General features: G+C 38.5%; 2 protein-coding genes across 2 annotated transcripts in view; one reads left to right on the top strand and one right to left on the bottom strand.

Moving 5' to 3' along the window:
- Positions 1-1,018: 1,018 nt before the first annotated feature.
- On the bottom strand, positions 1,019-22,080 carry ADAT2 (adenosine deaminase tRNA specific 2). The gene is made up of 6 exons (XM_079146925.1): positions 21,914-22,080; positions 10,917-11,021; positions 7,821-7,971; positions 6,567-6,673; positions 2,659-2,731; positions 1,019-2,562 (listed from the first exon to the last, which is right to left on the bottom strand). Exons 1-6 carry the CDS (start codon positions 22,007-22,009, stop codon positions 2,519-2,521), a joined length of 576 nt encoding a protein of 191 aa, XP_079003051.1. The 5' UTR covers positions 22,010-22,080; the 3' UTR covers positions 1,019-2,518.
- Positions 22,081-22,250: 170 nt separating this feature from the next.
- Positions 22,251-26,667, top strand: part of PEX3 (peroxisomal biogenesis factor 3) — a 36,320-nt gene continuing 31,903 nt past the window's right edge. Inside the window, exon 1 of the mRNA XM_079146884.1 lies at positions 22,251-22,469. Coding sequence (XP_079003010.1) covers positions 22,397-22,469 — 73 coding nt within the window. The 5' untranslated portion in view covers positions 22,251-22,396. The remainder of the gene's footprint in view (positions 22,470-26,667) is intronic.

The following is a 26,667-nucleotide window of genomic DNA, read 5'->3' as shown; positions in this document are numbered from 1 at the left end:
TCTTTTATCAGTGATTGGATCGGCAGCCAAAGCATTACATACCACCCATTTTCAGCAGTTCGTTGCAAAACCCAGCAAACATTGGATACTCTAGCAGCTTAGATCTAATCATCCCCCCCCTCCTCCCGCACTCACACACATTTCTCTAAACGGGGCAGTGACTCTAAAACCTATTTATATCCCATAACTTCCAGAATCATCTGTACACAAAGCAAGTTTCTTAGCTGTTCTCTTAGGTAGGCACTGTCAGTGTCAATCAATTGAATGCAAACTTTTGAGCTGAGACATATTAATACTTTAAGCAATGGCTAAGTCACTGGAGAACATGGTACTCAAGAAGTTGAGTCACCACGTGGAAATTGCTGTCTGAATTCAGCAGCTGCAATGTCTGTGGCACCCCCATGGTTCTGCATCAGCACTGGGAGTGCTGGCCTCCAAGGTGCAATGTGCCATCTTAACTGATTTTTTACAAAAGTGATGGAGGCAACTCTGCCTGCATTCAAAAATTCAGGACAGACTTAAAGTCATTCTCTGGAGAGAGATCTAAAAAGGTGATAAGCTGAAATTAATTGTTCATCTATGTTAAGGAATCCAGAAACACTACTTCCTAATTCTTTAAAATACAACAAAAGGAGAACATATGTACATTCTCTTTTCTATCCTTCCCTATTTACCACTTTATTTTGATTCTTAGTAGTTACTATCTCTGGGATAAAATACCCATATACCATTTTTGGCTTTGTGTTTTTATCTTAGTCTCCTTATTTATTCCTCCCCTCCCCCAAGTTTCAACTAATAATTTAACTTAGCAAATGTTTGCCAAAAACTTATTGGCTTAAGGTGCTTAGCCAGACTTACTGGGTGCTACTCTACAGAGGAAAGACCCTACAGGTTGTTTACCCTACAAATAATCTCCAATAAGACGGCATCAAGATAATCAATGCAATGAAGTCTGCTTGCAGAAAAGCATAAGGAGCCAGAAGTGAATTATGATCAATTGCTAAAAAGAACAAACTAGTCAAGGCACTAAAATTTAATGAGAAGACAATTTTAAAAATAGGTAAAATTGAAGAGAAGGTGTCTGTAACATTATTCTAGATTTCAAATCATGCATATTCTTCTCCATAAAATTTCCCAAATGCAGTAAGAACACAGATGCACAAAACCAAGCAATTATAAATCCTCTGAAGCATGTAACTGTGATTAGCTGCTACTCTCAGTGATATAAAAATACTTCCACCACAATTACATTCCAGCCTGTAATGTAATTCAAAACAAACAAGTCAGAGACATCACTCAAATGGCAGAACCAACAAATACAGATGCTTTGCATCAAGGAAATGAATCCACTGAAGTAATGCACTAAAAAGGCACTGCCACCCGGGGCCTGGTGCTGGGCTTCTGCTGGAACGGCGAGGCCCCCTTCTGGCTAGAGGCCCACATTGCGCCCGGACAGGCTCTGCAAAGTGGCACTTGCCATCGGTGACCCTCACTCCAGCCGGTGAGATGAAGGCCTGGGGCTTTTGCTGTGGGTACTTTTCGCTGTGTGGAGTTCACAGTTTAGAATTTTAGATCTTAAATTTAAAAATTATTATACGTATTTTTAAACAGAAATAACCTTGATTTTAGATTAAGTTTATCTTTCCACTAATTCTGCAACTAGCATTCCTACCACCAACTGGTACACCCACCCCCTTACTGAGTGTTACCACTACCTTTTTTTTTTTTTTTTTTTTTGCTATAATTCTTGTCACCTTTCAGTAAACCACGCGATTGACTATATTTATGATCTGTCTCCCTTTGAAGGCAGGATTCTTTGTTTTGTTCCAGGACCCTGACACAAAACAGTTGCTCGATAACAAAGAATTGTCTCATTTCTGCTTTTATTCTTTATTTTTAAGACTATTCCTCTTCAAAGAAGACCTAAGTAAGGTTTTATTATAGCAATATGCTATAACTTTAAAACGAACCTCAAATACTTAAGTATGCATTTTTTAAATGCTTTATAAAAAAAATCTGTACCATAACTATATAATCAAGGTCATATCTACATAACTCATACACAATTTAAAATGAAGCCAGGCCCCAATGCCCTGGGAAGGGATCCAACTCTGAAGGCCAGTACTGGAGAACATGTCCTAGCTGGCACATGCTAGCTCAGACACAAGCAGGTAACTGGGGCTGGGTGCACATTCCCTGAAATGCCAGCCCTTTCCTAGACTGGGCACCATGCTGTGGCTGAGGGGCATGCATTGCTTGCTAATTTCTAAAACCTCAAACCTTCATTTTTTCCCCCTTCTTAAAATGTTCTTTCAGCTTGTGGAAAAGCTAATAGTTGTTTACAATTGTCAGACTTTTAAAAAGTGCTAATTTGTTCCCTTAACAGAGCAAATGATGAGAGGCACCATTTTTCCACAGAGAAACAACATATAAACATATGATTCATCAATGTCAACTGCTTTCAGGCCAGGAATTTTGTCCAGGTCACTGTGTGGCATTAGTCTTTCTCAGAATGAGTTCATGATCTCTGACATTCCTTTTTCCGAACTTTTGATTTTGGTGCTGAAAAAGAATAGAAAAGAAAAAGAGAACATGAAGACTCTCTTCACACTGATTTGCTTTAGGAGAGGTGCATGACTTAGAGAGAGGAAAACTGACCATTTGGATTTTCTTGTTTGTAGAAGTTCTTCAACAGCTGTACTGCTTCCTCAGCCCGATACCCAGGAATGCACTGATGAAATTAGAAAAGTGAGAATGAACACCTTCCCATGAGCGCGTGTTGTAGCCCCTAAAAACAGCAACATGTACATAATAGGCAAACGGATCTCAGATAATATTAATTACTTTGGGGCTACTACTATGGGTAAAGTAGCACATTTATGAAAGAATAGACATTTAGCCTCAAACACCACTCTCAATCAACTATTATTGGAGCTGGTGGCTGTGTGATCTTGGGTAAGGTACTTAAATTCTATGCCTCCTATGTACTATGTACGTAAGAGCACTTGCTCAGAGGGATGGTATGAGGATTAAGCGAGATAATACCTATTAAATACCTGGTACGACATAAGTGCTTGTAAAACATTAACTATTTTTATCGGCTGTTATTTATTGGCGGCCCATTAAGTATTTGATGCTACAGAGCTAGAGTTGGCAAACTACACTTGGTGGGCTAAATCCAGTTCACAGCTAAGAGTGGTGAGTTAAGAATGATTTAAGCATTTTTAAAGATTTAAAAAAAAAAGACTGTAACAGAGATACTGTGGTTCATAAAGGCTAAAACATATACAATCTGCCCTTTACAGAAAAAGTGTCAATTTTTGCTCTAGAGGATTTTTTAAGTGTTTGTTCTATCTTTGCAATCTAACTGGAGAGAGGAAATCAAAACATGTGAAAGGATAGATAAGAAATTGTGGTATCAGTAAGGAATGATATTATATGAAATATTACGTGGAGAAGGTAAAAAACTTAGAGAGCATTTAAAGAGGTGGGCATATCCTTGGGCTGGCAACCAGGCCTGCACAACGCATGGCCAAGCAGCAGCAGGGCAGGCCACAGGATCCAGGCATGGACCCTAGGTGGCCGGGGCCCAGGCTCTGGGGGCCACACGGTTATGTCAGGGCCCCATACCTACTCCCACCCTCAAGTGGGAGGGAGCCGTTCCCAGCCTAGAGGTTGGCTTTGCCAAGACTGGTCAGGGAAAAGAGGGGAGAGGGAGAGAGAGGTGGGGAGAGAGAGGTGGGAAGAGAGGCTGAGATGGTCCATTAGCCAGTGGAGCACAGAGCACACCTGATTACACTCCTGTCCGTGGTAGCTAGGACACACATTCTGAAGAGAAAGGACTTGCTGTGATTGAGGGAGGAGTCTGATGGGAACTGAACACCTGGAAGCCGCCAGAAGGAAAACTCTGTCCAGCCTGCTGACATTCTTAATGAGGACTGACTTGGGGCTGCAAGCAGATCAAGGGAATCCTATGATGCTGATGACACCAAGGGAAGCATTCCCCACAAGATCAAACCTTGGGTGTGCTGTGCCCCACAAGCGTATCCCCAGCACAACCCCAGTTGGAACCATCCACCTCCACTGACGCCCCATGATTTCTAGATGGTCTTTAAAATGGGACAGTTTAATGATTCCAAGGATTGAATGCAGAGCATTCAGCCTCATGGTAGGTGGGTCCTCCAGATCATGGTGTCTTTTCCTGTCTTTAGGTGAGAGGTCGTACCTGAGCCCATGTCCCAGTGATTCCTGAGTCTGGGGCACACAGATGGTGTAAAGAGAACTTCCACTGTCCTCCTATTCCTGCTTATGTTTTTAATGAGCTTCTCCTTGGAATGTGTATTTGCGTCTGTGCCAGGAGTTGTGCCTGGACCACACAAAGCCTGCACGCACCCTCCCCACGGCAACCACAACTGTCCTGACACCTGTCTCCTCAAAGCAATTGCCCTGCTCCTGCCTCAGAACACTCTAGACTGCACTTCTACTCTCATTTCCTTGTCCATCTGACCATCACTGGCTTATGTTCTCAACTCCACTGAAGCTGCAAGTTCAGATATTCTAAGAGCCCCTACTTACCACAAAACCCTGGTTTCCTGTCCACCTCCTTAACTCATCTTCTCTTCCTTTGGCCTCTCAGCACATTGTCATTCTGACCATTGTTGCTGGGTCCCTGCATAGCTGCCCTGGGCTTTCTGTGTATAGGTGCTGGTGCCCCAGGACTCCCACCTTTGCTCTGGAGAGGACCTAACCGCACATGCAAATCTCTCTCCTCTTACATGGAATTGGAGCAATGGTTCTCAACCTCAGCTGCTCCTTAGAACCATTTGGGAGCTCTCTTCAAACACAGCAATGCTCGTGCCCTGCCTTCTCATTCATTTGCTTTAGGACAGGGAATGAGCATAAAAGCTCTCCAGGTGATTCAGACATGCAGGCAGGGAAGAGAATCACGGGTTTACAAGATAATATATCAAGATAATATTTTCAAGTATTCATTATAGCTACAAATTTGTGGCTTTAGTAAAAAGCACACATTCTTAAAATAAAATAAAAATCTTTAAAACAGAGCAGGTATTACAAATGAATTGACACCTTCTTTGAAAACAACAGTTCTGTTGGTCTTTTCTATGAACTTTCACACTGCTTGTATTAGAAGAATCTATACTTCTACAAGAAAAGAGATCCTACTTCCTTATTATCCCCTGCCTGTTGAATCCAGCCAAAGAAAGGAAGAAAATACAAAATCCAGAAGGCTGGGGTACCCATGTTTCTTTAGAATCTCAAAACTTTTAAAACAAATGCTTTGGTATCAAAACAGAGATACAGCTTCAAGCTATAGTCATTCAGTTTTAATTGAACTTCTGTGGTTGGGTGTAAAAACTGCAAATGAACTTTTTTAAGTTCAGACAAACTGTCTCTGTGCAGAGATGTCAGGGAAAGATGACTGTGTTTGTTTCCTCACATCAATGAAAGAAATGTTCCACCCATGTCATATCCTGGGGCTCATCTTTGTTCTACCCAGAAACTCTGAGAAATTTAGATCATTCTCATGAAGAAGTACTGTACAGAGTTAGCAATCCATTCGCAAAGAGTTATGCAAGTAAAGTTTCAGTTACCCATAGAAGTGATGGAAAAAATCAAATGACTTTGCTGATGTCTTTAATGATCAGGCAAATTATACTGTTCACCTTCCATCATTCTATCACAATTTCTTTCTGATGTGATGTTAAAGGCATCTGTTCTCAAATGTATAGCAGTTGTTAGGAAAACTAATATCCAGATGGGCAGATTCAGACAGAATGTTCTACAAAACTTGTTCTCAGTGGAATCCAGCCAAATTTAGCCCTTCTTTGGTCCTTATCATATTCTAAGAATACTCAAGGATTTGAAGTGAACTGCCCAAGGTTCAGCATTTGTTAAATCCTTTTCTTTTTAAAGTACAATACTTTGGGGTTAACCTTCCATCTTGGAGAGAACAACTCTAGTCTGGGATGCGTATAAATTCCTAATGCTGATACTCTTAACCATAAAAATGTGGGAGCTGTGGCAAGAGCACAAGGGAAGTAGAATTCCTGAGAAATGAAAGATGTGGATTCTTGGATCTGGGGGAAATGTCAACACTAAGAAGGCCAGGGGAAATAAAAACAGAGTGATTGCTAGAAGGTTAGTGGCGATCAAGCAAATAATTGGATTTGTGTAATAATATCGTGTTCACTTAAAATTGTATCTACTGACACTGACAGGCTGAGCCTCAACAAACTTGGTCCACCTGGAGCAGGGAACATTCAGTGAGTGAAAGCTCTGGCGGCGGCAGCTCCTTAACCTACCTGTTTGTGGTGAAGGTGGTCAGGGGAAGGTCAGGACTCTCCTGCAGGAGAGGCTGTGAGTGAAGTGAGGAAGCACTGACCAGAAACTTAGCTGTTGTCCTCCACTGGGGGTTAAAGGAACCCACCCCCCAGGTCCTGCAATCCTGTCTGATTCTGACACAACTTCTTGGAAAACTGACCACACACTGTTAGTGAGATGAACATAATCAGAGAGAAAGAAGAAGCATAAGCATATCATATTACCTGAAAGGGCCTCCCCGTATTTGGTAAGTCTGCAGAGGCAATGTTTAGGACAGAGCCACAGCCACCAAATCGTTCATTCTGACAGCCATAGACGACCAGTGGGATTTATAAGACAGAATTAAGGTTCTACATAGTACAGGCAGTACTGTGGCAAGATGAGGGTTGAAACCAGCCACTGTGGAGAGAAAGCTCAGGCTGCTCTGCAAGACAATTAAGTTGGGGTCAGTCCTAAACATCACACAATCCAGTTACACAAAAGAAAGAGGTTTGCAGGATTTAGAAAGTGATATTTAACAATTGCCACAGAATGGAAACCGAGTGTGCGGTTGCTCAGCGTTCAGTTTAGCGCATTCTCTGCTTTTTCCGAAATCACTTTTTCAGAAACTCGAAAGAACTGGAGCCAGAGAGGAGGCTGAAAACCAATCCGGGGATTTTCACCTTTTAAAAATAACAGATTGTTCCTGCTTCTGTCCCTAAGTAAAATATACCTCGTGCCCCAATACAAAACCTCTGTATTATTTTTAAAGTGAAAACTATTCACACATGTACAGTTTAAAAAGTACATGAAAATGCCAGTATAAAACTAAGTTTCTGTATTTTCATATAATTTTTTAAAAGCTCTTTAGGCTGACTATACCTAGCATTTATATTGCTTACTCTAGGCAAGACACAACCCAGAATTATAACATTAATAATTTACCATTTGTAGACAATTATAGTATCATAAATGATTTTTTAACTTACTTACTTTTGGCTTAAATTTTCTTATACTTTGTGATAGGTATTCTTAGTGAACAAAAAAGTCAGATAAACATAGACAAAGTTTAAACTATCCATAATCCATTATCCAAAGCTAAACCTTTGGTGCATATTCTTCAGAACTCCTCCTATAATCCACTTTAACTTAATTTACTATTTATCCTTAGTTCCCAGCTTTTCTTTTTCTCGCTTATTTGCTCAATAGTTCTACACATCTTGATTTAAAAAAAAAAAAAAATCGGTAATTTTATTTTAATCTTTCCCTTTTTTGGCCAAGACATACAATGTTTTACAATGTGTTTTATAAGTTTGGGTTTTCTTATGGTAGAAAACAGGGCCAGGGTGTGCTCAGTGGTAATGTGTGACTAGCATGTGCAGTAAGACTCTGAGTTGAATCCCCAGTGTCAAAAATGAGGGAAGAAGACAGGTTTTGTGTCTGGTCACTTTCTGACAGAGGATGGGTATAAGACATAGATCTATGAAGTCAAAGGATACTCATCAGGCGGAGAGCAGCCGCACACATAATGCATGGCTCCACAGTGACGTACAGCACAGTGTGTTCAAACACGGCAGAAGGACTCTGGCCACTCTGATGACACCAATCCAGGACCTGATCAATGGCCACCATCTCTGCATGTCGAGTAGCCTTAAAAGAGAGAGATGCTTCCATTGATATTGCTTGCTTCATATAATAGATACTCTACAGATAAACAAAACATAACTACAAAAATAGATGCCTGTCATTTCTGCTGTTTTAACAACTGTTTCTGGGACACCCTTAGCAGCTGACAGCCTACTCCCCAGTTCACATATCATAACCTCATCAGCAGAAGACCACCTCATCTCAGATGCTGAACAAATCCTGCTGTATTTTTAGTTGAGTTCCTAAGTACCTTAGGGGACTCTTGCAATTCAAATGCCAGAGAGAAGTCTCAAAAAAAAAAAAAAAAGAAAAGAAAAAGAAAAAAAGAAAGAAAGAAAGAAAAAAAAAAAGACATCTATGGTTTCTGAATATTTTAGGGGAAGCTTGAAATTTTCATAAGCTTGAGTTTCAGTTTCAAATATATTCTCAAGGCTGTCACTGACCTCACTCTAAGCAAATCTATATTTAGTTTACTGGAATGTCATCATTTATATTTTGGGGAATGAGATTTTATATACCAGCAGACTGTAGAGAAGCAGAGATTTGGTATGAATCTCAGATACCTCAGGGGAGACAGCACACTACAGGAAAAATCACACAGCATGTGGAATTGACTACATTTAAATTTGAATCCTGACAGTGATGATACTAATTGTGTGGTCTTGAGGAAATATCTGATTTTTCTAAGCCTTGTTTTCCCCATGTGTAAAATGGGGTGCACTGATATCTACCCCTGCACACCTCATAATGTCTGCATTACACGAAGCACAGTGCTGTAAAGTGCTATATACATTCTTGACTAGGTTTCTAGCCCCCTTATTAAAATAGCTTAATGTAGCTCACAGATCTTCCATGAAATATTTATTTAAAATATCCATTATAATAGCATTTATCAATAATTTACATTGAGTGCTAAATATGTACAAACCATAGTGCGAAATAAATTCTGTGTAGGATAAAGAACATCTCTGCCCTCAACAAGCATAAAATTGGGAGAGGCCAATAGAATGGTGCTAAGGCACAGTGTGAGAAGTGCTGGCGTTGTGGCCTAAGATGCCATGGAAGCCAGAGGCCAATGGGAGCAAAGCTGGCCAAGGGAGATGTATGGGTGGCAAATTATAGAATGAGAAACTCACACAGAAGGTACTTTAGAAAAGAGAGTGTCAATCTTGGCATCAAACTAAAACCACCTAGAGAGGTTAAAAAAAAAATTCCCTAACATGAGTTCTCTTTAAAACTCAGATTCAGAATTCCTGAATCATGACTCCCCATAGCTCCCAATAATTATTGCACTGAATCATCTCAGTCAACTCCTTCTTTTACTACTAAAGAAGTTACGCTATGTTAGCATGTATTAAAGGGACAGGGAGAGGAGGGGTGATGGTGAAGGGTAGTGGGGGTATGGGGGCCAAATGTAGAATTCAGGTCTCCTCACTTAGGTTCCAGAGTCTTTCTAAGCATATTTAAAAGGTAATCTATATGACACGGGATACCAGAATAGACCTTGCTTAATTTTTAGATATAAAAGAAATCCAGGTTATGGAATGGAGGGGGATTAGATGGATATTGTTAGATCATTAAAAATTCTCATGCTCAAGATATCATACCAAACTACAGAATACAAATTGGGAGATACGATAATTGTTTAAAACAGAATTTCCATGCCAGATGCAGTGGTGCACAAGCACCTTGGGAGGCTAAGGCAGGAGGATTGAAAGTTCTAAGCTAGCCACAGCAATTTAGTGAGGTTTTAAGCAACTTAGACCCGGCATCAAAATTAAAAGGACTGAAAAAGGGCTGAGGATGTGGCTCAGTGAGCAAATACCCCTAAGTTCAATCCTTAGGTACCAAAAACAACAACAACAACAACAGAAACAAAAAAACAACAGAATTCCTAGGTAAGCATCAATAAATTCATTAATTGCTATATATGTTTATTACTTACCTTACAGATACTTCAATATCCTCATAACAATTGCTTTGTAAATCTGTGTTTCTACTCTACTTGTGTTTTGCTAAATCTCAGGTTCATTTTTCTCTTTTTGGTAGATGTGATAGATGAACTTTAAAGTCCTTAAAGCACTGGGTACCAACACTAGATTGCACTCCGCCTCCCAAGATCACATGGTAAGCTCAAAGTCCATTTGAATGGCACTACAGTTAAAAGTTATTCTCGAGTCCATGTGGTACTTTATAATCATAAAATTTAGTATTTTCCTTATACTCATACTTCCCAGGTATACCTACCATGACACACTGTTATGACACCACGTCTAAGGAGCACTGCCTTAAATCATGCAATTCCCACCAACCACAAGAAAACCACCAGTCACTGGAGCACATGCACTATATGCAGCTAAAGACAGCTGGTGCTGGAGACCTTATTCTGTTGAATTATCTACTATAAAAATAGGTTCTTTTTTATAATTCTTCTATACCTCCCTCCGAAGTTATAAATTGAAGATGATTCTTAATTTACTAGGAGGAAAATATTTAAAGGAAATGAAGAATGCATGAAGAAGTACATTGATCTCCTTCGCAAAGTACAGTTTTCAGGTATTAGATTTGCTTAAAGTGGAGCCAGACTCGTTTCTTCCACGCTGACATACTGATGTAACAGAATCCACCTGGGTTTCACTCATGTGTCAAAGTAAAAGTATGAAACAGAAAACCAGGAAATCTTATCCCCTAAGATTTTATAACTTCATTAGGTTTTTCTGAATTTTCCATATCTAAAACAAAACAAAACAAAACAAAAAAACATTGTATTGCTGTTGTAATCTGAAAAAAAGCATTTTTTAAAAAAAGAGATATTAAAGAAACCTTTGCCAGCACTGGTGACTACTCCGGGGTCACATTCAGTCTCATCTGCTCATCGATTGTCCTAGGTGCCCTCTGCTCCTACCACCATACTGTATGTTTGCAATTACACTACTCAACTCACATACATTTTTGGTTTCATTAACTTCGTTTCTTCCCTTCCCCACAACTTCATTGTTGTAGACCATAAGGCAGCCAACAGGAACTTCAGTATTTTCGAGGGCTTGTTTGGCCTGAAACACAAAATGGAAAACCTGAGATGTAACGTTCAATACTTGAGAAAGCTATAGGAAAGAAACTGATGCAGCACAAACAAGATGCACATGTACAACCACCAGAACAAAGAAATGCAACTGAGCTTTCTCTCTTCTCAAATCTAGCTCTGCCACAGTATTGAACACCCGTGTTCTCTGCTGTGTGTCCATGTTAAGGAAGACTTGGGAATAAATTCCCTTCATAGTTTCCATGACACCGATTTCTTCTTCTAACTGGAAGCACATGGGATCACAGGACTACTATTAACCACTATCTTGAAGTGCCAGGGGCACCCAGTGTCTGAGAGAGTACACATGTGTGCAAACAGGTAGAATAAATAACATTTACAAAGTTTTCATTAGAATTCTGTTAAAAGTTGACTTGTTTAAAATTTTTTTGCTTTTCCAAAAATTATAGAAATGATTCCCTAAAGTCCTAATAGCATAAATGGATGACAATAACAGAATGAATGTCATCATGTCCCACAATTTCTACTGTAAGTGAGACAATAAAAGTTTAGGAACCCTCCATGTAAAATGGCACCTCCCTGCACACATTTGTTTTGCAACTTCCTGTGCATTTATAATTACTTCAAAATGAAAAGTTAATACATGCAGGTAAACAAGAAGAATCTTGCAAAAGAGATTGAGCCTACTGAGGGAGGAGAGAAACCAGAAGTGTACAGTGTTAAAGGAAACCCCAGAAAAAAAGTAGGACAGAAGGAATGGGGGTCAACTGTCAAGCTCAGGGACATTTAGGTAGAATGGTGGAAATGAAAACCAGTGGTCTAAAAGTGGCTTATCTATGGGTTAAACTTCTAGCTTCCAATTATACTTTCCCAGCAAACCTCCCAAAAAGTAATGCTAAGTTTATGTCTCAAGTATTCAGATTCTGAGAGCATGAAAATATAAAAGCTTATAAATTTTTGAAAGCTTACTTTGAACTTTCCCATGCACTTTATAAGAATAAATTCATTTAGTTTACAACCCTATGAGACAGTGTAATGATCTTCCCTATGCAGCAGGTGAGGAAACAGAGGCATGGGTATCACATAACTCTCCCATGTGAGAGAGCTGGGGCCACAGCCCAGACAACTTGGCTCTACTCATTTACCTGCTCAACAAATATCTGTGGGTACCTAGCAGATGACAGGCTCCAAGGTTCTCTGTCACTGTTCTGTCTCTAATTTTATTCACATCACTGATAAGCTACTTTATCAGGGTTTGGGCTTAGAATGGGTCAAGAGACAAAAGGAGAGGGAAGAGTCGCAAAAGAGTGAGACATGGAAAGTTTAAGGATTGCAAAAAACACCTGCAAGAGAATAATCAAATGGAGGCCACACGTAAGGCTTTTCTGAAAGTTCCTAAAGAACTCTAGCTATTTCCATGAGAATATTTCAGACACACAGAAGAGAATCCAAAACCAAGTGGGATATGCACAGGTAGGAAGTGAGAGGGACAGGGAGTTGCCATTGCCTACCAGACTCCTCTTGCCCACTTGAAAACAGCAGGCACCATGCTAGAGGTTGTTGCTGACCTGACTAGCCTCTCTCAGCTCCCAGGCCACCAGCAGACTAGACTTGTGCCTTCCATTTCTTCCTCTGGATTTTTTCTTTTTCTTTCAGCAAATGTATCTCACTAGCAAATAGGAGTGATGAGAATATCTTAAGAGGACAGATACCACCACCAATGAAGAATAACCTAGTTAGCCATACTGGGAGTGAGGATCAGAATGGCAAGTCAGGAAGGTCGTGCTGAGAATAAGACAAGGCTCCATGGAAATGAGTTTAGGGAAACCGTTTCCCAATAATAACACACATATATTTGCTTTGCTGACAAGTTCAAAGCAGAATTAATTAAGCTGAAAATCCATTTTACTCTATCCCCTTTCATACTTTCCAATGCTCCTCCCACCTCTTCTGTCAAGTCTGATCATTTCTTTACAAACACAAAAGAGTTCAAGTAAAATGGATCTGAAATGTGTGCAAGCAGCTCTGAATTTAACATACCTTGCCTTTTTTGGGAGACCAAAGCTTAGCCACTATTTCAAATGGCATCTTGGTCTTACATAAACTAACAAATTATCAACTTGCAAAACTGAAGCACAAAAGTTCTTCTTTCCAGCCTGAACATGGGTCTCCATTTTGTCTTTAAGTATAATTTGCTTTTCTCTCTGTCATGACTGCCAACTTAGATAACTCCTGCATGGAAGAGCTGCTATAGTTTTGACTATGTTCTCTAAAGACACTGCTACCCAAAACCGATGTGGTAAAAAAGAGGGGTAGGAAGAAAAGAGACCGTGTTTGAGACTCTTGATGAGTTTCCAAAGACGTATTTCCTACTAAGGACAAAAAATGAGGGGGAAAAAACAAATGAGCCAGCATAACTCCAAGGTACAGCATCATAACATAAGAAGGTTAAACTACACAACTGTTACTGCAAATGATTCCCAGAAGTTCTATTTTCACTCTATCCACTTTAAATCCCTCAGCATGGCCTCCCAACACTCACCCTCCCCACCAGGCAGCCAGGGAGTCTTTTCACTGATCTGCTACGTCTGTGGCTCTTAACCTTTTTGGAGCCAAAATCGAAGTTGAGAATCTGAGGATAGTTATGGACTTTCTTAATGGAAAAAGGCAGCACATACACATAATAATTTTCCATATAGTTTTGGGGTTCACAGATCCCCCTAAAATATGGGCCACAGATTAGGAAGCTCTTTTCTAGAAAGATAGTAGACAAAGTCCTTCATGTCTTTCTGACAGTTCCTCTGATCAGTCTTTCCTTTCCACTAACCATTATCCCCACTTCCACTTAAAATGCAGAAGGAATCCTACAATTTATCTCAATGAACTTGCTCAGGACCTTATCAGCAATTAACTGATAGTGTATTATATTTGTCCCTCATGATGATCTCTTGCATTAGTCAGCTTTCCATCACTGTGACTAAAACACCTGACAAGAACCCAGAGGGGGAAAAGTTTATTTTGGGCTCATGGTTCTGTCCAATCATGGGCTCAGTCCATGGTTGGATGATTCCATTGTTTTGGGCCTGATGTAAGGCAGAATATCATGGTGGAAAAGTATGGTGGAAGAAAGCTGCTCAGCTCATGGCAGCTGGGAAGCAGAGAGAAAGAGAAGAGCCAGGCACAAGGTGTAATCCCCAAGTAACCCAGTGACCCACTTCCTCTGGCCACACCACACCTGCCTACAGTTACTACCCATAATCCATTCAAATTATTATAATCCATCAAATGCATTGATCAGGTGATTAGGTTACAACTCTCATAATCTAATTATCTCACCTCAGGAGTTTTGTGGTACATCTCATATCCAAACCGTGACATCCCTGGATGTGTTGCTTATCCACATCTCCATCTGAGCGTGGCTTAATCCTAGAAGGATGGCACTAGATCCAGTGCTGTTGCTCACCTTTGCAACTCTAGCCCCCAGCACAAGCCCTAACACACAGAGAACACTTAATCACGCCACATTTATTAAAATGAAGGAGTGTTTGTTTTGGCTTTCTCTTTGAATTTTCTGTAGGGCCTAACACAATTTTATACTAAGTGCCCAGAAAATGTATACTATATAAACACTATCAATTCTAGAAAACTTGCAATTCTTTTTCCTCTTTGTACGTATAATCTTTCTTTTTTCCTAATTATAAGGTAAAATATATAAGAAAACATGGAAGTTTAAAAAAATCGAAACCAAAAACAATTCATAACATCAACACCCCAAACTTTACTATTATTCTAAGGCAAAAAAAGTTTTTCAGTTTTTTTTTCTATGCCTGCATACATACTTTTGTAGTTTTTTAAAAAGTCAAAAAGATTTACACTTTATATACAGTGCAACAGTCTGCCTTTTTCTTTTAGAAATGTATTATAAACATTTCCCTTGGATGGATAATAATTTTTATCACATGATCTTTTAAAGGTTAAAGGTTTAAAGTATTCCTCTATATGAACATATCAGATTCATTTACCCAAACCCCAACTGTTTGACATTTACATTTCTTCAAATTTTTCATTTATTACAAACAAGTGAAGAACTGCCCTACATAGTATGTCTATTGCTTCCTTGTGAATTACTCCAAGAAATAACTATAAAACACATAAGAACTCCTACAGGGTGATTTTAAAAAATGAATAATAAAACTGGGCAAATATGCTTAGGCAATTCACAGAAGAAAAGAAACTAAGTGTTCATTTAGGATGCTCAAGGTGGAAGTTGGGAAATGCAGTTGAGAAAAGGAGAGTCGAGAACATGTAGTTGAGCCTCAGCAACCCAACACTGACTGGAAGCACAGGCCAGAACAGAATCGATGGCTTGCCTCAAACCACAGCTCTATCCTAACCATCCTGTCACCTTGAGGAAATCACTTAACTTTCTCAACCCCAGTGTCCCCATTTGAAGATGTAGCAATGGAAATGCCCTATTCTATGTTATCCAATATGGTAGAGCCAGTGGTCATATGTGGCCACTGAAGACTTGAAATGTGGCTAGTACAACTGAAGAGTTGAATTTTATTTTCCTTGAATTAATTTAAATTTAAATAGCCAACATGTGGTTAGTGACTACTGTACTGGGCAATATTATTCTAGACAATGATACAATATCCATATGATTTTAAAACACACATACATCTTTTGTCCTACTTTTGGTAGGTTTTCTATTGCTATGAAAGTTCCATGAGACAGGGTTGAGAAGATGACAAGTCAAAATTAAAATTTTTTTGTAAAAATACAAAAAAGTTGCTAATAATCAAAAAGAATATATAATTCCATTTATGCAAAAGTACCTGTAGATGTTTCTATGTGGACAGCAATATATGAAAGGATGCTCCCAAAATGTTAAGTATTACTTCTGATGGCAGGACTTTTAGGTAATTTTTACATAATTTGTTAAACTTTTATATATATATATATATATACACACACACACATATATATAAATATATATTATATATTAAACATATATAGAAATATACATATATTAAACTTTTATAGTTTGAATCTCTTATGACTGAATTATTGATATAATCAGAAAAATCAAACATTAAAATATTTTTATTTTGGGAAAAAAGAAAAAAAGGGCATCTAAACACAGGAAGAAACCAAAACAATATAAATTATATATTGTCTAGGCATCTATAAATTATACATTAAGATAACCAAACCTATCCACTTACATATGTTGCAATTTTCCTTCTTTGCCATTTGCTTTGTTACTTTGCACATTATCTTTTAAACAGGTAGGTGCTCTGAATGTTTATATAATGAAAACCCAATAATTTTTCTTTCAAGTTTTTTTCCTTTGGTGGTATACTTTAGAGCCCTTTATTCCAAGATTGTATAACTACTACCTTTTTGTTTTAGTCTGATTCACTGACAGTTTTGTTAATTTTAATTTTTGTTCTTTAATTCAATCTTTTCAATTAGATTTTCACATTTTAACTATAAAAATACTCATAATTCTTTTTCTAAATCACCCACAATTTTAGCCTGTTAATGACCTTTGTATGTTCTCTTCTGGTCTTCATTCACTAGAACAGAATGACAGCTTATATATTGAGCATATCATGTTGAGCACTTTACAAACACTGACTTTTTAATCTGTACAGTCCCATGAGATTGATATTATAGTCTCATTTTTACAGAAGAAGACACTGAGGCTGAAAGGGTAAGCACCTATCAAGGTCAGTTTGCTAGTCAGCAGCCATTTGAACATAGCAAACCTCTAAACTTATATGTATAAAATAATTTGTATTCTACTTATTTAATGCTAAACATCACATGTTCCCTGGTTGCACTCTTATGTCTAACCTTGAAATGAAAATCTTTTTTTTTTTAATCATTCTACACTATTTCCAGAAGCAACTGTATTACTGGGTCAAATGATACAAACTTTTGTTTTGTGGCTATTCATAATGTTATGCTGGGCTGCCTTCCAAAAATGTTGATCCTGTTAGACTGGTATGGATGTACTGATTTTTGCATAGTCTCATTAACTTTAGATAACATTAAAAAAATAGATTTAAAGTTTTCCCAACAACTATTTTCTTTCTTTTTATAACCTAGGCTTATGGGTTGTTTTATTACTAAAATTTAAAAATGATGGAAAATTTCCAGTGTAACTTCTTTATTTTAAATATGATTAAAGTGAGACCCAGAAATAATACAATTGAGCTGTTTTCACCTGCTTGTGTTCACTTTGTATTTTAGTTAGCCTTTTGAGTGATTTATGTTGGCCACAGAAAAACACTTACTCTGTCCATGTGCTACGAGGACAACTGTATCCTCCCCATTACATATCACACTGGACATTCTCACTTTCAAATCCTCAGTACAGAGCTGAGCAGGATGACACACCTGTAATCCCTCCTTGGGAGACTGAAGCAGGAGGATTGCAAGTTTCAGGCCAGCTTAGACAACATAGTGAGACCCCCATCCTAAAACAAATAAATGAATTCTCAGCACAAATTAATTAACAAGTAACGGGCTGCCTCCAGATTTGGCACTAGTTATGCTTCTGGTCTAATCTTAAACTCTTGGGAAGTAATTCTCAAAAATAACTTAAGATTTGAAATTTCTTTCAGGGAAAAAGCACAAGATTTATGACAAGTACTTTTTTTTTTCTTTTGCTTAAGGCATGAAGAAATAATACACATTGGCCAAAACCATTAAAAAAAAAAAAAAAAAGCAACTGCTAAGGACATCCCTAACCTTGCACCGGATGTAAATTATGTAATCGCACCCTAGGTATATATAAGTGAACTGAGAGACAAAAATGTCAAAGCCATAGGGATCATAAAATTCTCTAGAGTTCAAACATCTCATTTCAGAGTAGAAAGTGAAGCTATGAGGATGACGTGATCTGCCAAGGTCACATGAAAGAGTAAAAGGACTTAGGTGTTTAGTCCTGAAGTCTAGATATAGAGTAGCACAAGATGGTGGTGAGATGCCAGTTTGATGAAAAGATGTTTAAAAGAAAGTAAAGACAATACAAAAGAAAGGGAAGAAAACACAGTTCTGATACAAAAGTGAAAAGCTCAGTGGAATGACTGAACTTAGCTCTTCTGAAACCACCATGAGACCCTTATGAAAGCATCTCTAGAAGTGTCATCTAAACAAGTTCAGCACATGAACAACTTGAGAAAAGCTTATGAACGGAGGAAACCAAAATTGTGCTTTGCCAGCACCAGGCATCACCTGCCCTCTAGATCTCTCACCACAGAAAGATACTAATGCAGTTGACTCTGCCTCACCAATGCCCCCCAAGGCCCACCTGTTAAAGGCTTGGACCCCAGGATGGTACTATTGGGAGGTGTGGAACCCTTCAGAGGTGGGGCCTGGTGGGAGAGCTTTAGGTCATTGGGGGAGTGCCCTGAGAGTGGCTGTGGGACCCCACCTCAGCCTACTTCTCATTTCCTTTCGATTTTGGATATGAGGTGAGTATTTCGACCCACCACAGGCTCTCCACCATTGCCACTGGACAGTCCCACTGGTCATGAACCTGGACCTCTAAAACCATGAGTCAAAATAAATCTTTCTCTTCATAAATCAATTATCTCAGGTATTTATAGTGATGGAAAGCTGACTAACATACTCTATGATATTTTAGCCTTCACACATCTTTATTATTTTCATCCTGGCTATTAGAAGTTATCTAGCACCTGATGTTATTGAAATGACTTGGCGTAGTGCTATGCTTTAGATAAATGTCCCATATTTTAAAGATTTGGTCTCCAGAGTGGCACTCTTAGGAGGCGGTGGATCCTTTAGGAGTTGGGGCCTAATAGGAGGTCCTTAGGTTATTGGAAGCTTGCCCTTGAAGGGAATTGTGATGCCCTTGTCTCTTTGTTTTTTCCTTTTGTTCCCTGGCTCTCTTTCTCTTTTACTCTATCACACACTCCCACTATGCTGCCTTGCCACAGGCCCCTCAGTAATGGAGCCAATTGATCATGGACTGGAACCTCCAAAAAACTTTTCTCTTTATAAGCTAATTATTTCAGGTATTTTGCTATAGTAACAGAAAGCTAATTTTTGCTGGGAAGAAGAATGAAACTTTGATAATACATGAAAATTCCCTATCTCCAACTTGGAGAATTTAATAACATAAAAGGAGTTCAGGACAAACAAATTCATATTAAAAATTACAAGTTAAGTTTTGAAATGCATATTTGCATGTTAATTTTTAAGTATCAGATATAAGGCTATGCATCCTCTAAATTTAATGGAAGAAATAAATTTGAAAGAGGGCTTTAAGAATGAGTCAGAGTATCAAGTTACTAGGTCATGATTAGTATTTTTTTAATGCAGTAAAATAAAAATACCAGGAAGACTGTGTATAGGAAGAAAAGCACTCTTCTGTGACTCTTTTGTTTAAATTATGTGTTTCCTGAGTTATAATATAAAATAGATATTTTTAAGCAAGGATTGCTTTTTAAAAAGTATTAGTAGCAAATTTAAAAAAGCATTATACAAGTAGAAGAAAATGATAGATGCTCTCATGCATCATACCTTACATAAGAAACTGAAAAACATTTGGTTGTTAAAGTGAATAAATACAGGGAAAACAATATAAGAGGTTATTTTAGTAAGAGTTCTGAGAACAGAGAAGAATAGAAAAAATTTTTCAGTGGAGAATCCCCAACATTGAGTATACTCAATAAACACTTGTGAAATAAACCAAAAATTAGGAATTAGTTAACTATAGGAGACCAGAGATCAGTAAGGGTAGAACATAATTGAAACGTGTATGAAAAAGATTGTTTTACAGCAGTATCAGAGAAATGAAAAACTGAAGGGCATTTCATATATATTTACATGTTTATGCATGTATATGAAACACATTGTATATTACATAAATGCATGTACATACGGATATGTACTTATCTATATATAAATGCATATATGTTTGTTGTATACACTTACGTGCTGAAAATCTGGTGAACAATGGACTGCATATGTGACAGTGGTCTATAAGACTACAATGGAGTTAAAAATTTCCTATGGCCCCAGGGCAGTGGTGGCACCTGCAATTCTAGTGACTTGGGAGGCTGAAACAGGAGGATCATGAATTCAAAGCCAGTCTCAGCAACTTAGTGAGGCCCTAAGCAATTTAGATCCTGTCTCAAAATAAAAAATAAAAACAGCTAAGGATGTGGCTCGGGTTAAGTGCCCTGGGTTCAATCCCCAGTACCAAAAAATAAATAAATAAATAAATTGAAAAATCCAATTGCCTTGAGATGTTATAGTTGTAATAAAGTTGCACAACACACTACTCATGAGTTTATAGTTATGCTGGTGGACACAACCCTACTTGTGCTGCCAGTCTGGTGAAAACACATAAAATTTAATAAAGATAATCATCTACTATGTTACTTGTTATGTATTTACTATACTATATTTTTATCATTAGAGTATATCCCTTCTACCTATTAAAAAAAAGTTAACTGACAGACAGCTGTGCACAGGTCCTTCAGGAGGTACTCTAAAGGAAGGCATTGTTAACACAGATGAGAGCTGCAGGAATGGTATTGTTTCTGAAGACTTTTCAGAGGCACAAGAAGAGGAGGTAGAAGACAGTGGTATTGATACTGACCCTGTGTAAGCCTAGGCTAATAAGTGTATTTGTGTCTTAGTTTTCTTTTTTTTTTTTAACAAAGAGTTTAAAAAGTAAATAAAGTTACAGTAAGCTAAAGTTAACACATTGAATAAAGAAAAAAATCTCTTTCTAAAATGTAGCCTAAGTGTAGAATGTTTGTAAAGTCTACAGTGTATACAGCAATATCCTATTCACCCAGTAGTCACACACTGACTCACCCTGAGCAACTTGCAGTCTTGCAAGCTCTGTTCAAGATATATGCCCTATACAGGTGTACACTTTTAAAATCTTTTACACTGCATCATTACTAAGTTTTCTGTTTAGATACATAAATACCTACAACTGTGTTACAATATCATACAGTATTCAGTTCTGTAACATGCTATATGGGTTGTAGCCTAGGAATTACAGGCTTACCATATAGCCCAGGATGTAGAAGGTTATACTATCCAGGTTTGTCTAAGTACACTTTATAATGTTCACACAATGATGAAATTGCCTCAGGAGGCATTTCTTGGAACTTGTCCTAGTAGGCTGTACATACATACACCATACAAACTTTTATCCCTATTAAGGAGCTCACTGGTACACACGAATGAGAGTAAAGCTTGGAAAATACCCGGATCTGATTAGCCCTCCTCAATACTACAGCGGGCGAGGGAAGGAAGCACAAGGGCAGCAGAAAGCACTGTAGAGTGAATGAATGAACGAACGAACGAATGATAGGCGCTGACCGTACAGGGACGTTCTTTCAAACTGCTCCCCACCAGGAACATTTCAGCTTTCTTGCTTCTACTCGATATGTTCAAGGGTCCCCAAATACAAACCACTGTGACTTCGTAGATTTGAAAGTGTGCGTCCACGGGAAGGAGAGCAGCTGAAAGGATACATTAGCACCTACTCCTTGACAGTAACACAAGTAATTTCTGTATTTTTCTCCTCCCCTTCTTCCAGAGCCACTGTATATATATATCTCCTATTGCCACAGGGCAGTGGTGGCACATGCCTGCATTTCTAGTGACTTGGGAGGCTGAAACAGGAGAATGGGGAATTCAAAGTCAGTCTCAGCAACTTAGTGAGGCCCTAAGCATATATATATTCTCATATATATAAAGTCAGCCGTTTCCCCAGAAAATCTGAGCACCGTCTAGATTATGGTGTGAAACAGCGCGCCGGGGAATTTTGCTCAAATACCAGGGTAGGGATGCAGCTGGAGAAAGTTTGCCCCGCAGCATCCACCCGCCCAGGCTCCTCACCATCTGCATCGCCTCCTCCATCCACTTTTCGATCTCCTCTGCTGACACCATGCACGAGTCGCCTGTAGCTGGCGTGGAAGTCACCTTTGCCTCCATACCGCACCCGCGCGCGGCCTTGGGTGCCGGAGGCCCAGACGGAAGAGGAGCGGGGGCCGCGGAACGCAATGGAAACGGGCCGCCGTTTCTGGAGGGAGGCGAAGGCCAGGACACGCGGGAGCAATTTCTGGACGGACCCGAGCGCCCCGGACCAGTGAGCGGCGACGGCGGCGCGGCGGCAGCGACAGAAAGCGCAGCTGCTCTATAGTCCACGCCCCCTTCCCGCTCTGGTGACAGCCTCTGCGGAAAGTCGCGTTTGTGATTTCTGGAGAGCACCGAGCGGGACGACGGTGATCCTGCCGGGTCTTCCGGCCCAAGTGACGAAGAAACGGTTTCTTGGTGAACCTGCACCTCACCCGAGGCAGCCCGCTCCCCCAGGGTCTGAAGATGCTGAGATCTATGTGGAATTTTTTGAAACGTCACAAAAAGAAATGCATTTTCCTGGGCACAGTCCTTGGAGGTGGGTGACAGCGTGTTTGGGAAGGGGTGGGAAAGAGGTGGCTCTCTTCCAAAACAGGGAGAGGCCAGGATATGTAGAGGGTAGAGGCTATTTGTTCAACCGTCGGATGAGGAGCGGCGTGGCAGACCTCCAGGTTTCTTTCCATCTCCCCAGTTTCTACCTCCTTTGCCCTGTCATTGCCCCTCGATCTGCTTCTGTCTCCATCCTCCGCCCCCACGGGACTTGGAGAACCTACCACAGTTAAGTTTTTGTTTCAAGATACCTTTCTTTTAGACTCATGCTTTCTTATTCCCTTCTGTTGCTTTCTTGTGATATCCTTCATTTCTTTTTGGCACTCTCAGTACTTTGGCTTTCACCCTTCATAGGAATTTCATAATATTCTAAGGGAGTTATCTAAAGTCTGTACTTTGGGTGGTGTTTAAAGTTAACTTGATTTTTTAAAAAATAGCACATTGTACTGAAGGACTGAAACATGTGTGCTAGATAGAGAAAAACAAATCACTATTTTAGCTCTGCTTCTCCCATTTTAGAATATAAATTATGCAGCAACAAAATGCTTACAATTAGGGATGTTGTGCAATCTTCTCAGGATTGTGAAGGTTGTGATCATTGCCCATCTAGCTGACATAACTGAAGTCAACTGCTGAGAGATTTAGAAACAGATAGGACTTAAAAAGCTTGAGACCCTTTTCCTTCACATGACATTCATGTCACAGCAATCAGAGATTTGAAGGAGACAATAAAAAGCCTTCTGTATTGTACAAAAATGAAATTCAGGAACTTTAAGAGAATGTTTTAGAACTTGAGTGTTTGAGAAATATCTTTTTATCACCAACTAAATGTTTAGGTTACATAAGTACTTAAATTCAAGGACAGAAGTTTCCTAAAGAACTAAGTTGAATTTTTCTTACTATTTGATTATATTCTATTATCCCCAGTTTGAAATTAATAATACCATTATCATCAATAATTCAGGTATGATGATTCTTCATGGTTGGAGATAGGGTCCTTGATGAGGCAAGGATTATGTTCTGCTTGTCTCAGGTCTAGCCCTAATTGATAATAAGCATATACAAACTTTGATTACCATTAAGACATCCATTATAAATAAAAAATACCTTCTGATATCTCCAGCCTTTTCTGATATTTTAAACATCTTAAAGTATGTTTAAGCTATGCTAAGACTACAGAGGCCGTTCTGTTTATAAAAGCTAAAGACGTACTTGTGAAGGAATATATATCTATACAATATTTTTGCCACTCCTTTAGCAATTTCAGAAGGAATAGCATACCCCTTCAGGCTTATGGAACAACCTAATGGTAGATCAGAAATTTCACAGGGGAAACAAAAGACCATTCTTAAAAGGCAGTTATAGAAGTCAGGCATGGTGGTGCACACCTGTAATCCCAGCAACTCAAGACACTGAGGCAGAAGAATCACATTCTCAAAGCCAGCCTCAGTAACTTAGTGAGACCCTAAGCAACTTTGTAAGGCCCTATCTCAAAATTAAAGGGAAAAAAAAGGGTAGGGGAGGTTGCTCAATGTTTAAGCACCCCTGGGTTCAATCCCTGGTACAAAACAAAACAAAGGTAGTTATACAGTTTTTAAATCTATTGAGATCTCTATAATTACAGATTAAAATTGCAGACTAAAAGGAGTTGTGTTGAAAGTTCAGAGGAATAGAACTGATGTTCTGTTCCTGCTGTTGTATAGCAAAGAAAAGTCAGTCTGAACATAGAGAGATGATTGCAGCTAGCATTTATTTGTTTAAACCTCATATTTTTTCTGCTTCAAGGGAAAATTCAGTAGTATGTTAGATTTCAGTTAATTTAAGAAATATTTATCAAGTGACTGCAGTGACAAAGGTAATATGATTAGAGATACAGATTTACAGATTTTAAATAGTAATATTATTTATTGGGTATCCACTGTATACTGGACACGGTACTAAGCTCTTTCTATTCAGTAGCAATGACAACAGGGTAGTTATTGTCATCCCATTCAAAAATGTAGGAACCAGAGCCCAGAGAATTTAAAAAGCTTACTTAGGGTCTCAGAGTTAGTAACAGGGAACCTGGTTAGTGTGTGTTAGACCCCAATGCTCATTCTCTTTCCACGCCATACCAGTCTGCCTTCATGGACTTTATGGTCTAATAGGAAGGAAAAGCAAGCATACCAATACTAAAATTATGAATCTGTGAAGGGTGAGAAAACACTATATGAATCAAACTGGCAGACAATATAAGCAGTTGTAAGAAAATCAGGGAGGACTTCATGAAAGAAGTGGCACATTTTGACAAGCTTAAAAGTGGGGTAAGGTATCTACGTGCATTTTCAAAGAAGTTTGACCATTCACTAGTGGAAAAAAAAAAAAACTTAAGTCAAATTTTGAGTCATGGGGGTTCTTATGTAGGAATTTCTATTTCCCTAAATTTTGAATGAGTAATTACTTCGGACCAGTTTGTACAATTTGACCAATTTGGAAAAAGACTCGAGTAGTAGTTCTCAAACTTTTTGAACTGAGGTTTTCTTTACATAACTCTTAAAAATTAAGGAGCATAAATAGCTTTCTAAATTCTCTACCTACCATTTTTCATATTTGAAATTAAAACCAAGAAATTTTAAAAGTATCTATTAATTCATTTAAAATAATAAACCATTGCAGGTTAACATTAACAACACATTACTAAAAAAAAAAAGTGGCATTGTTTTATATTTTGCAAGCCTCCTTAATGATTGGCTTAACTGAAGAAAACTGGCTTCTCATATCGCTTTCTGCATTCAATCAGTTGTGATACCATCCATCATGTAGCTTTTAGGAACCTCCACTGTACACTCATGAGAGATTGATAATGAAAATGGCACATAATGTTTTAGTACTATTACAATAATAGTTATGACCTTACAGATCCCCTGAAAGAGTTTTAAAGCCCGCAGGGGTGCCCAAGCCATGGAGAATCATTGCACTAGAGAAAGTATTGCGGAACAGAAAGCAACCAGATCCATATATATTGGCTTGCTGATTTTTGGAAAATCACAGAACATTGACTTGTGGTTTATGTCTTAAATTTTGTCGTTTCTGGACTCTTCTGATTTTTATTCATTCATTAATTTATTAATTCACTCAACAAGCATTTTAATGATAGTAAGTGCCTACATTCATTACTGGGCTCATTATTCATTACTTTGTACTGGACTCTGGGAATACAAAGAAATAATACACAGTTCTTGACTGAGGAACTCATGATGCAATCTGGAAAGCAGAAATAGAAATAAAAGTAGTACAATGATAATATTATAGTACAAAAAGAGAGCAGAGTACTATAGAAGCAGAGGAGAGAGAAGCATGAAGTTGTCTAGCAAGCTTCACAGAAGTTCCACTAAGTTCTAAAGCTAGTAAAGGAGACGAGGGCACAGAAGGAAAAGGAGTTGTACGAGAGGTCCAGAAACCCTGATTTAGATGAGTCAAAATATAGTTCACTATAGCTAACCAGTGGGGAGTGGTAAAAGATTAATTTGGAGAAGTCACTGGGTCATAAATTGTGAAGAACCTTCCTTATTACCCTACTCTAAATAATGAGGGTAGTATCCTGTGTATCAGTGCTTCTCAGACTTTAGTATGGAAAAAAATTCCTTATGGGGATTAATAAAAATACAGACTCCACTTCCCCAGATTCTGATCCTTTGGGTCTGAAGTGCAGTTCAAGAATTTCTTAATTAATTTGGCAAATATTTAAGAGAGTTCCCATTGTGTACCAGTAAGACTTTAACAAAAGAAAAGAATTAGGAAGCTATTAAGCCACAGTTCAAGAGCACTAATTCAGGTTCTAAACATGTCATGATAAAGAAAAATAGCAAAACTTCAGAAAATTATTTCTGAAATAGAATAGCAGGATTTGGATCTGTTTATTGGGAACAATGTTATCAGATTATTTTTCAAACTGTTATTGAAATGTTTAACCTGGTAAATAATTGCATTGTAGGAATTTTTATCCTGGAAGAGAAGATGGTTTTAAAACAACTGAAATATGGAATGACTAAAAAATATTTTGCTTTACCAGCAGTGTTCTGAAAGGGAACCTTATATTTTACATTTATTTTACATTTATTTAATAAATGTTTCCATTATTCATAAACAAAGTTATAGCTACAGAAGAAACTTTAAAGCTCATACAGTCCTGATCTGTCATTGCATGA

The sequence above is a fragment of the Sciurus vulgaris genome (genome assembly GCF_902686455.1).
Source record: "Sciurus vulgaris genome assembly, chromosome: 7".
Taxonomy (NCBI): Eukaryota; Metazoa; Chordata; class Mammalia; order Rodentia; family Sciuridae; genus Sciurus; species Sciurus vulgaris.
Note: the sequence above shows the minus strand (reverse complement) of the source record. Positions and strands in the feature narration are given on the sequence as shown.

What these genes read in the sequence shown, in the direction of transcription:
- ADAT2 (XM_079146925.1), bottom strand. Translation starts at nt 22,009, where the DNA reads ATGGAGGCAAAGGTGACTTCCACGCCAGCTACAGGCGACTCGTGCATG. An exon ending in TGGAGGAGGCGATGCAGATG is followed by an intron (nt 11,022 to 21,913) that starts GTGAGGAGCCTG and finishes TTTGTGTTTCAG; the next exon opens with GCCAAACAAGCCCTCGAAAA. An exon ending in AAGTTAATGAAACCAAAAAT is followed by an intron (nt 7,972 to 10,916) that starts GTATGTGAGTTG and finishes CTCTCTTTTAAG; the next exon opens with GCTACTCGACATGCAGAGAT.